This window comes from Phyllostomus hastatus, unplaced genomic scaffold (assembly GCF_019186645.2).
Source record: "Phyllostomus hastatus isolate PE091 unplaced genomic scaffold, TTU_PhHast_1.1 phas_contig_283, whole genome shotgun sequence".
Classification (NCBI taxonomy): domain Eukaryota; kingdom Metazoa; phylum Chordata; class Mammalia; order Chiroptera; family Phyllostomidae; genus Phyllostomus; species Phyllostomus hastatus.
Genome location: NW_025333833.1, coordinates 9,033,760 through 9,046,099, shown reverse-complemented (window position 1 = coordinate 9,046,099; position 12,340 = coordinate 9,033,760). Strand labels below are relative to the sequence as shown.

The following is a 12,340-nucleotide window of genomic DNA, read 5'->3' as shown; positions in this document are numbered from 1 at the left end:
GCACTAACTCACACCAATGTGACATGGTATGTGCCACGCGCGTGTCCCATTGCTCCAGAGGGGTCTGTGTTTTTAAAAGGAGCTGCCTGCTAATCCCCCAAAATGAGTAAAAATATTCCAGTCACCTGGCTAGCATGGGGGCTGCCCTGCATGGGAGACAATTCCCCTATACAGGCAGGGCTTCCCATCCTGCACTTTCGAGCCCCCAGGTGATGGCTCTGACGGGTGTCCAGACGGCAGGACACGGGGACTACGCATTTGTCTAGGTTACTCTTTGTAGACTGGGGACTAATTGTGCATAGCTGTCCTCTATCCATTACAATGAAAAATGTTAAATTCTGGATGTAACCCAATCCCCAAGACCTTTATGAAAATGGACAAAACTAAGGTTGCTCATTTCATATTGAGGTGACCTCTCCAGTTTAACACACAGGCCTTTAGTACGGTTTGCATATTTATTTTTCAGTCATCAAGAAAAAGTTCAGTTTTCAAAGTATCAGGATAAAATTGCTCAACAATATAAGAAGATGATTTTTTTTTAATGCATGAAACTTATCTGATGCATATTTAAACCTAAAGCTAAAGGACTGTCACATTAGGAATAACTGATATTCCACCAGCTCAGAGTTAAGAGGAGAGAAAACGGGCCCAGACCCTCCCTCAAACAGTGTCGATACACGGTACCCGGGGCTGGAGACTGCCAGGCACTGGCTACCCTATGGCTGTTGCTGGGGACATGGGTACAGGTAGGGGCTGAAGCAAAAAACAAAAAGTGGTAGCTTCCCAGCCTGACCCCTGTACCAGGAGCTGTCCTGGGAACAGCCCACAGGTCAAAGATGACAACCAAAATAACAAACAGTCGCCAATACTGAGGATGTTGAGAACTGCTTGAGGGAATATACAGCACTGATTAGAGGTGATAAAATAATTAAATGCCTTTTCCTGGAGAATGAAGGAGACTGCTCCCATCACAGAAAATCCAACAAGTAAAATCCAAAAAATAAAGACAAAAATTCCCCATAAAATTCCACCAACCAGTGACAATGTCTGTCAATATTTGGGCATATTTACTTCTGGCCTTTTCTTTCTAGCTTTAAAAAATACCATCATATCTAATTTCTTGCATTTGATATTTTAACACAAGAATTTCCCATGTCATTATAAACTCCTCAAAAACACCATTTGTAGGGAGCCGTTTCTCATGGCGTGGAAAGGTAGCTCAGCTCCCACGTGGAAAACCAGTGGGAAGTGAGTCGGCATGCAGGACCACGCCCACGGAGAGATTTTCCTGTGGGGAATCAGGCCTGCATTGTACCTAGGCTGCTATGAGACTTGCTTTTGCTAAAACTCCCTGACCCTGAATTGAGGCAGCAAGTGCTTACTGTAACTTCCTAAGATCTGTGCCTCCCAAGTCTTAAACCTCCTGAGCATGGAATGTAACCAGTTCAACCACTTTTCCCCTTGGTCTGCAACATCCTTCTCTTTGAAGTAATTAGCTGCATTCTTTTCTTTGTTGTCTGTAAAAGGTAATCCCCTGCAGCAAACCTGTGCATGGTAAATGAGGACCCTCTTCCAATGTACTGTGCCTAGAGAAGCAATAAAAGCCTGTCCAGGCAGGGGCCGGGGCCCTCTCTCTCTCTCTCTCTCTGAGAGCGGCCATGCCGTCCCTTTTTCTCCACAGGATTTCGGTTGTCCGTGTGTATTTGTCTTACGGCCACAACACACGGATCCTGCCAGCCAGGATCTGCATCAACCATTTTAATAATTGTATAATATTCAGGTATATTAATGTAGCACAACTTATTTAATATTTCTCCCATGATTGGAGAGATATTGCTTCTATTTTTGCCTATTATAGGTAATGATACACTGAACATTTCTGTGCATTAATTTTTTTCCTATATTTAGGATTATAGATTCTCAAAGGTTAAATCATTAGGTCAAAATATTTGTCTGCTTTTAAGGCACATCCCACACATACTCTCCAGTTATTTCTGGAAAGGGTTATATCTGTCTGTCCACCCACAAGTTTTCTGCAAAACTACCTACTTCACCCCTTCTGATCAGCACTGTATTCTTTTGTTTTAAACAATCCTTGCCAGTTTTATAAGTAAAAATTTTATCTCAAGTTAGTTTACTAGTCTACAATTGTCAGTCATTTAGTTTTCTTTTTTGTGAGGTGTCTGAATAAGATAGTTAGGTAGTTACATGTATGTGCAAGCCTATGAGAAGTATGAACTAGGAAATCAACACTAAATTCATTGATCCTCTTCTAAAATATCTGTGGCCCAATCAAGTTTCCTTTCATAAATACAACTTAAATGAAGCAAATGAGGAAGAAAGCCTCACCTTTCTTCAGGGGTTTTGAGGAACTTTCTGCTGGCCTGATTTCTTCTTCTTCTTCTTCTTCCTCTTCCTCGTCTCCTTCTTCTTCTTTGTGATCTTCCTCTTCTCCTTCTCCTCTTTCTCCTTCATTTTCTTCCTCTTCTCCTCCTTCAGTCTCCTTCTCCTTAGACTTCAGCAATGCTTCCTCCAGTTCTTTCTCCAGTTCTTTATTTCTTATGAGGGTGTAGTGAAGTTTCTCATTCATATCATCGAACTTCTGCTCTGCTCGTCTGGCTCGGTTGGCAGCCTCCCTGATGTGGACAAAGTCCAGAGAAGCACAACGAGATGGGAAAGTTTGAGAAAGTGCCAGTCATGGAGAAAAACCCATTGTCTAAAGAAGGCAGTGGGATTAGATGAATGCACCTGCTGATGAAGGGTGTAAATAAGGGACGTGGCGGCATCACTGATTAGCCAAGCACTGGGGGCCGGGGACCTATGCTGGCTGGTAATGGCAGAGTGGCAGTCACGCTGAGATTTAAGAACATGGGTATCGTGTCTTAGTGAGATCTGACTTTGGGGTATTTAGAATTCTCTATCGATAGTTAAAGAACCCCTTTTCAGAAGTTATTTTCTGCTTCTCTTCATTGATGTGATTCAACAAACTAAATGCAATGGTATCCCTTCATTAAAAAAAAAAAATCCAAAAAAAAAAAAAAATCCAAAGCAAAAGTACCCAGAAACACAGTGTCTTTTTTTTTCATTCTTTTCTTTTACAGACCTTTAAAAACAGATTCTACACTCAAGAAAGCCAGCCTGAGAAATGCTCCTTAATAACCACAGCACATGTCTACAAGGCTACGCTTCCCCCTGCCATCCTCAGCCATCCAAATATACTGCTCCTCCTACTTTGGGGGTTATGGGACATTCTTTCTTGCACACAGTAGTTTCTCCCTGTCCCACCTATTTCTCTAGTTCGTTTCTTAGAAACATACTGAAGTGGATCACGTCTAACATCCTATCCTCCCTCCCCATATACACACTTCGACCTCCGCCATCTCCACTGTGGGTGGGGACAGACGTTGCTATGACAGCAGTGTCGTTCCCTGGCTCTAGAAGATTTGGAGATACCCATCCCACTAGTGAGGATGAAGGAAGTAGGAGAACCAATGGTCAGCCAAGAAGTGTGGATTTCTCAGCCAAACCTCCTGGCCAGCATCTTCATCTTCTTACCATCGAGGTGCCTCATACTCACATTAACTTCTCCTGTGTGTGTTCAATTATTGACATCGCTTCAAGGTACTTTGGGGCCAATGCACCCTGGTCAGCTGACTTTCTCTGACAAAGGAAATGTGTGCAATGAATGAACTGGGAGTCCCGACAGTTAATAGTGTACTTCTTCGGGATGTTATGCACCAAGCCTCCCAGGGTATCTTTTCCTACTCAATACTATCCATATTTATACAGTAGATCATAAGCCCACTCTTCACAACAAAAAAGAACAGGGATTTCCTGTGGCCAATAGCACACCACTTCCAAATTACTCGTGCTGCAGGTGGTCATAGATTCGATGAGAGTTGTAAAGAAGCAAGGAAAACAGTAGCAACAGAAAGAAATAGGGAAGGAAGAGGCTAGAAAAGCAAATAGAAGAGTAAACATGTTTGTCTAATAAATCAAGTATCAAGGAAAGTATCTATATTTACCTTAATACTTTATTTCACATACCACTGCAAAATCCAGGATGATCTTTCACTCAACAGGGGACTTTACATATACTGAGGCAGTAAAAACATGGGGGGAAAACCCTCCTAACACGGTCCTAGAACCTTCTGTGGAGGAATTTTAATTCTGTTTGCCTGTTGAGTTTCCATAGCCACCGCCTAAAGGTTCCCAATTTCCTGATAATTCTAGGTTACAGGTATGTGCTTATCACAGCTGTCAACAGAATCTGCCCAATGAATATATTGAAAAATTGGGTTTCAGCTACATACCCAGGTAGATAATAAATCTGGTCCAAACAGAGGCCTGGAGTGAATATTTTCATCTTCTCCAATGAACCGAATGAGTTTTTCCGGCTCCGTGGATGTTGACGGTTTCTAGGGCACACAGACACCGAGGGCCCGTCAGTGAGCTGGCGGGGGACACCGTGGTGTGGCGAGTCGCCTGGCCCCATGCCTGAAGCTTTCGTTTTCTATTTGCTTTAATTACTTAACAAACTTTTTTTTTGAAGACTCCCAGAAAACGCTGTGTGATAAATTAGTGGGGATGAGGAAGCAGGGACAAGGGGGGACACCTGTGAGAACAGCGGGGCGGGTTTCCCGAGACCTCCGGAACCCGCAGTGCAGTAAGAGAGACAGGCTGTAAAGTGACCATGGTGTACGCGGTTACTGTCAGCACAGAGGCGCGTTTCAAGAGCTGTGTGTGGCCAGAAAAGGGCCCTCCACTCTGCCTAGACACTCGGGGAAGTTTCTACAGAGAAAATGACCTTTGAAAGCTGAATGAAGGGGAGTTTGTGACTAGAGGGGAAATGGCCTGATCGAAGGCCACAGACGGAGGAAAAGGGATGATACGTTACAGACGGAAAAGGTATGACAGAATTTAGTGACCAAATAATAATGCTTTACACTTATTTTGTGCCTTCTATATGCAAGCACTGGGCCATCAATAAAACGGAAAATGCTGGTCCAAAGAGGCCTGGGTGTTGTACAACACTCTTGTCCTGTTGTCCTGCGTGGACAGGGGTTGGAGGACCTGGGTCAGAACCTGGGGCCATGCCCACTGTGCCGACAGTCAAACTATTCACAGAAAAGAAACATCAGGGAAGTGGGTTAAGACAGAATAAGAGCATGAGGGGATCAGGACGAGTTCTGAAAGCCGAAGACAGTATTCACTGCGGGACTGAACAAGGGCTCTTCGCCAGACTTCTCTGGGTTTGAGTGTGGGCTCTGCTACTTACGGTTATGTGATTTGGGGTAAGACAGTCAACCACGCCGACTGTGAGTTTTCTCGCACTTGTGAGGTCACATGTGTGCAGCATACAGCTCATGGCAGGCACTCAGCAATTGGTCATCATCATTGTATTTCTGTCATTAGTATGACTGCCCCAGGAAAAGTTATTACTAATAACGCCCCAACAGGGGTGCAGACAGGGTAAGAGAGAGACAGAGATGGAGATGGGCCTGGGAGGAGGGAGGAGAGGCAGCTCGGAATGGGAGCTGAAGAGGTGGAGACGCAGAGTTTGCACTGCTACTGACAGAATCCGCAGCAAAGAGACGAGGCAACAGCATCCAGGTGAGAGGCAATGGGAGCGTAGCTGTGAGTGAGGCTAATGGAAATGGCTGGATTTAGAAAGGAAAAAGGACACCCCTTAGAAAATTGAGAGGTAAATGTGTCTACAGATATGGTTACATTTGTATGAAGTTAAAGAGTTTACTCCAGACGATCTATTTTTATTTTCAACAGTACATATGTAAGTTCTTTAAAAAGATAGTACTATGAGCCCCTGGCTGACATAGCTCAGTGGATTGAGCTCGAGCTGCGAACCAAAGTGTCGCAGGTTCGATTCCCAGTCAGGGCACATGCCTGGGTTGCAGGCCACGGCCCCCAGCAACCGCACATTGATGTTTCTCTCTCTCTCTCTTTCTCCCTCCCTTCCCTCTCTAAAAACAAATAAATAAAGTCTTAAAAAAAAAGATAGTACTATGTAATCTTACTTTTGCTTTCTCTTCTTCTGGTCCTTTCTCAACTTTCTTATCCTTCTTACTTTCTTTTTCATCCTCTTCAAAATGTATGTCTGTTTCAGACTCAGATTCTTTTATAATTTCCTATGAGATAAAATAATGTTATAATTATAGCTGAGTGTATACAAATATTTTAGTGCTATATTAGCAATTATTTATTAAAAATACTTAAAGGGCACAAATCCTGCAACAGATCCTTATGCTAGTAATAAGGATACAAAGGTTATTAAGAATGGTCCCTGCTCTTAAGAAGTTTACAACTGAGTGACCCAGAAAATGCTACGAATACATATGGTCAAATAGTAGAAATACCTAATTTTCATCTGGTAGTGGATGGGGGTAAAAGAGAGGGTTGGCCAGGCAGGTTTCCTGAAAAAGATAATGTCTGCGTTTCCTCCTGAAGGGGGTGTAAAAGAGAACCAGGAGGTACAAGGGGGAAGACACTGGAGACACGGGACTGGCTCCGAGGAGGGAAGAACTGTGTCCGACAGGGCGGGAACTTAGGGACAGGTAGAGCAGAGCACGGTGCGTCATGTCAGGAAGGCTGGACTTTATCCTGAAGGTGAGGAGAGGTCAATACATTGACGGATATGTTTTATATTTTAAACAACCACTCTAGCAACAGGAAAGGAGATTTAAAAAGGAGGAAGAAGATTGGAGGAGAGAGAGAGAGAAGGAGGGAGGAAGAGAAGAACAGGGAGAGAGGAGAAAGACAAGAGGAGGCAAAGAACAGCACAGGGTTGTAGGAATGAAGAGGATAAGGATTCAAGAGATATTCAGGAAGTAACTCTTAGTGATTGATTGATTGATTGATTGATTGATTGGATGGATGGACATGGCATGGCTAGGAAAAGGGAGCATCTTGAATGACACCTGGTTTATAGTTAAGGTCACTCCAGAGATGATAATGAGATTCACAGGGATAATAAACAAAGTTGGATAAGCAGGTTTGGGAAGACAGATGAGATCAGAGTAGACTGTGTGGGTCTGAGGTACTCCTAAGACATCTGAGTGCAAGTATCTGGTAAGTAGCAGAATATCTGAAGTTTAGACAGAGGGATCTGGTTAAAGCCAAGAAGGTAAATGACATCACCAAAGAAGAACCCATGAAGCGAGTAGAGGATGAGGCCTTAGAACAGGAACCTAGCACACCAGGGGCTGGAGAAGAAAGAGGAGCCTGCACAGGAGGCCCAAAGTTGCCTCGGACGTAAGAAGGAACTCCAGGGACATTCACCGGGAAACGTCGCTGACCCCTTATCTATTAAAATACAGGAAGAAGAGCCCTGGCTGCTATAGCTCAGTGGATTGAGCGCGGGCTGCGAACCAAAGTGTCGCAGGTTCGATTCCCAGTCAGGGTACATGCCTGGGTTGCAGGCCATGACCCCCAGCAACTGCACATTGATGTTTCTTTCTCTCTCTCTCTCTCTCTCTCTCTCTCTCTCTCTCTCTCCCCTCCCTTCCCTCTCTAAAAATAAATAAAAATAAAATCTTAAAAAAAATACAGGAAAAACCTGAATCATGACCAGTGCCAGCGCAGGGCACGCACCTCTTCTTCAAGTAGGAGCACCTTTTCTTCATAGGTCAGTAACTTGATGCGTTTGCCTTTCATCTGACCGAGGAGCTGAGAACACGTGGTGATCCACTCATAACATTCTCTCTAATAAGAGATAAAAAGATTACTACTAAGCAGAAAAAAATCAGAGCGTTTACTCACTCACCCCTATCAAGGAATTGCTGAATACAAGTATAGCTCCATTCAATGAACATTGCATCACTCCAGTTCACAGGTGCGTGCAGGAGTGATTTCCTGTGAATACAGACCTAAAATCTACCATTGCTTATCGACACTTATAACAGAACAAGGTGTAGTTAAGTGTCATAAAATCAGATGCAGAGACATAGTTGGATTTACTGTGGGCAAATGGTCTGCCCCAACAAATATGCAGCTGACCAGGTCAACTGTGATCACTTAACCTAACAATGAAAATAGCAACACTTAACATGGATGGCACTTAATTATGTGTCAGACTTTCCTAAGCACTGTGCGTATATTAACTCATTTGATCCTCAATATGAAATATGTCCTATTATTTTTAAGGTATAACTGAAATAACATTATACTGGTTTCAGGTGTATAGTATAATTAATATTTATATATATTACCAAATGATCACCATAATAAATCCAGTTACCATTTCTCAGCATAGTTACAAAATTTATTTTCTTGTGATGAGAACTGAGATATATACTATTAGTATCCTCATTTTTTTTAGATGAAGAAATTAAGGAAGAGAATACTTGAGTATCTTGTTCAAGGTCTTATATGTATTTAAACATGGACCTGGGATTCTAACCCAGGTGGCCTGGGCTCTGAACCCCTACAAAAATATTACCCTGCCCCCAACCAAGTGAATGAATAAAGATCTGAAGCAGTGTCTTAGAAAAGGTGCTCGCTCCATATCTATTGAGGTACAGAACAGTCTTCAGCACCAAAGTGAATAGTAAAACTACATTTACTTTACCAACATCTCCTAACAGCTAAGATCTGGCTTCAGTGTTTAAAAGCTTCCTTATTAGCAAGTAAAAGCAGAGGGAACTCGTAAACTACCTTCTCTGGGGAAGGAGATCCGGTCACTTTACCCATCAAAAAACTGTTCTGTGCGATGAACTAATGACCCACCATAGGTCCTTAATGTCAACCATACAAAACAGTAATAGGTCTTATATTTTTCTTGTTATTAGACTTATTTTTAATTCTGGAATTATGAAATTTCAGAACTAAAAGGTTTTAGAAATCAAATCCAAACCCTTACGTTGTAGACAAGAAAACTGAAATCTAAAGAGGAAAAGTGAGTTTGCCACAGCTTCGTCCATGTCATTAGTAAGTTTAAGTTCTAAAGGGTTAGGGTGATGTCTTATCACAGAAAGGATCAAACAGGGAATGTGAAAGCAATGGCTTCTAGTCTTAAATTCACTTCACCAGCTGTGACTTCTTGAGTAAAGTCCTAATAGTCTTCGTCTGCTAAAAGCAAATGAAGTGGGTGGTTTATTCCAGGGGACCCCACGCAGTGGGCAACTAGTAACAACCATCTTGGGGACGGGAGCCCTAATTTACAGCATTTGCTAATTCCCATGGTCACTGGCCGCGGCAGGTTCAATGACACTCAGCAGCTCGCACGTCACTGCTGGATGTGGAGCCGGCCAAGGCTGTGCACTGCCAGCTCTGCGGGCCACTGTGAGTCGACCACACCTCTGTCCCTGAGGATCCTCCTGGTGACAAAACTTGATGCACACAGTATTTAACTTTCTACATTGTCCCTAGAATAAAACATTAGTTGGTTCTGAAAACAGTAATGATATTTTTGAAGTTTTATTTCTTCACAGTTAATTCGTCATTCAGGAGAAACTTCTGCGGTTGAACTTGCACTTGTCAAAAAGATCCTAGTCATTTTCTTACAAACGTCTAAGACATTGAAAATACTGTCATAAGACTTCTGATGGGAGAAAAAATCAGTAGGGCTTTTTTTTTTTTTGGTAAAATTTCACAGTAATCTACAGAGTTAAGCAAGTTTTCTTTCAAAACCTTCAACACTGCCTTTGACCAGGATAGCTTGGTTGCTAAGCAATGCGTGTAGATCTCCTTCCATCAGTAACCTTATTAAATGTTAATAAAGTCCGATTCAGGGCTGTGTTAATAAAAGCTTCCGGTGGGAAGTAAAAGGGCTAAAATTCATGTCTGGGACGAAGGAGGGTTTAGGAAGCAAAGGACAGTCCTGCGTGTTAGGCCTGCTGCAGCGGATCAAAAGCAGGAGGAAGAGAAGACTGTCGAGATCCGCTGTTTCATAGGGCGCCAGTGGGGAGACTAGGGTGGGAACATAGTGAAAGAGCCCATCATCCCCAGGTCTCCCCAAAAAGGCGGGAAAGCTGGGACTCCCCTGAGTTCATCTGCTGAAACACTGTAAGAGGCAGGTCCCCAGCACTCCTCTTCAAAGTCACCTTTTGGGGGGCCCAATCCTGAAACGGGCAACAGTACTTGGGTGACATAAGGAGGTTACGGCAGCCCAAGGTGGATGGCAGGGCCTTAATGAATCCCTCCAGCCAGCGTTGGAAAGGAGTAGCGTGGAGGGAGTCAGCGGCAGCCGGAAGTCAGTGTAAAGGTCTTCAAGCACAAAGTCCTCTCTTTTCCATCACGGTGGGTAACAAGAGGAGGTATTTCCTTCCCATATGTCCTCAGCATTGTCGGGGGTTGGTCAGTGTGTGTCTTTTTACCAGTCTTAGTCTGCTGAGGGTTACCTCAGAGATCCTCCAAAGTAGCTGTCATTTACTCAGATTGTGACCAAACTCCAGAGCACCAGTGACTCTAATTCTAGATGCCTGGAACTGTGTAGATGGTCCACCTAAAGCACTTGAAAAAAGCCACCTATCTGTTTACTGGGGGGCTAAGTTTCTAGGTTGTGAGGAGCTGGTTTATGGTGCAGAGGTCCTTGTCTGCTCTCAGTGGATGCCAGGACTCTGATGCAGTGCTTCCAAGCCTCAAATGAAGTCTTAATGACAAGCAATTCCTATTCCCAAGTGGAGCAGGTGACGAGCAGAGACCAGCTTCTTTCAGAAATGGGAATAGGAGCAAGGACCTCTAGAACTGAATCCCCTTGGAAAATAGTCTCCGGCACTGATCCATAGCTCTGAAGTGTGAGGTCAGACCGAACCAGCAGAAGCCAGGGTCAGGTGAGAATGTAAACAGGGTCATGAGTTACTGGACTGCCTCAGTGGCGATGGGCCACTGGACAGACCCCAAGGCTTTCTGAAGAAGCAATTTAGGCAGTCGTGGTGGAAGACTTGGGCAGGAACTGTGGGTAAGTGATCAAACTCCGAAAGATTCTTCCTTAAGAGTTCTCCCACTCCAGAATCCTGCTCAGCACCACACAACTCTCATTTATGGCAAAGGAACCACCCCAAAATATTAGAGTGTGGGAAACCATCATTAACGTTATCCAAACAGCAGTCTAGTAGGTTGGCGATACGTTCTTCTTCAAACGCTAGGATGCGACTGGGGCGGCACAAGCCACGAGCGTCACGGTTCGCCCACATTCGACAAGGCCCCTCTGGAGGTCTGCCTTCCACTCTCCCTGTGTGGGGCATGGACGAAGCCACAGGAGTCCCAGAGTTTAATGTCATAAAGACTGTTGTCCCTGAGAGGTTGTCCAGGAGATCAGGGGAAGATAGATGGTAGCAGTCAAGGACGGGGCTGAATGTGAAATTAAGAAAACCCTAACAAAGCGGGAGCTAGCCTAAAACGTCTGCTCAAAACAAAACAAAAGTGCCCTAGCTGGCGTAGCTCAGTGGATTGAGCGCGAGCTGCGAACCAAAGCATTGCAGGTTCGATTCCCAGTCGGGGCACATGCCTGGGTTGCAGGCCACGGCCCCCAGCAACTGCACATTGATGTCTCTCTCTCTCTTTCTCCCTCCCTTCCCTCTCTAAAAGTAAAAAAAAAAAAAAAAAAGTGAGAGGAAAACAGAGCGATTACCTTCATTGCATTTAGATCGTGAAGTTCCTTAGTAGAATATTTTTGTACGTTGCTGGCTATACTCAGAGCTGTAGCTGTTACCATCCCTTTGCAGCAGCTGGGGAGAAGCACACACACAGAGCACGGCCTGTCAGCGCTGGCTCCTCCCCTGAGTGTCTTCAGTCCAGACACAGGGGAAGTTCCCCGTAGTAATGCAGCCACTACTCACCCCAGAGTCCCAACCGCCTCTCGGTCTCTCACAGTTGTCCTCCCTTCCCCTCCCCTCCTCTCGCTCTTGACCGCTGGTGACACTGAATGGATAGGAAGGGGCAAGTGGCTAGATTACAAAAGCTACTTCCCAGATGTGAAGTAATCATAGTGATGGTGTGCTTACTAGTAGTTAACCATTTTACATTTTTTTTTCAGACCTCACCTTTATTTGGTGAGAATCCTCTAGCTTTCCAGATATAGGGCTTTTTATTTTTTTGTTTGTGTGTTTTTAGAGATGTTTTGGTCAGTGTTTAATGAAATGAAAGTATGCATTCCGTTTTGCATGAAATTGACACCAGAAACGGCAAGCCTCTTCACAAATGCCCCCAGCCTGTGCAAAAGTGCAAGACATGTCTCACTTATTTAAGTGAAGTGGGTCCTCTTCCGTTTTTTAACTAATTCGCACTCTCACATCCTCACACACTTCCCATCCTGGCCACACCAACACTGTTTCCGAAAGAATGCTAAGGCCATTGGGAAAACTTGGAAATCTCATCTCCCCCT

The 12,340-nt window shown here is 44.1% G+C and overlaps 1 protein-coding gene across 1 annotated transcript in view; it reads right to left on the bottom strand.

Annotated features, from left to right (window-relative positions):
- AXDND1 (axonemal dynein light chain domain containing 1) overlaps nt 1-12,340 on the bottom strand; it is a 46,757-nt gene that overhangs the window by 992 nt on the left and 33,425 nt on the right. The window contains exons 20-25 of the mRNA XM_045838731.1: nt 11,588-11,684; nt 7,609-7,719; nt 6,036-6,146; nt 4,314-4,418; nt 3,578-3,660; nt 2,350-2,636 (exon numbers count right to left, since the gene is read on the bottom strand). Coding sequence (XP_045694687.1) covers nt 2,350-2,636; nt 3,578-3,660; nt 4,314-4,418; nt 6,036-6,146; nt 7,609-7,719; nt 11,588-11,684 — 794 coding nt within the window. The remainder of the gene's footprint in view (nt 1-2,349; nt 2,637-3,577; nt 3,661-4,313; nt 4,419-6,035; nt 6,147-7,608; nt 7,720-11,587; nt 11,685-12,340) is intronic.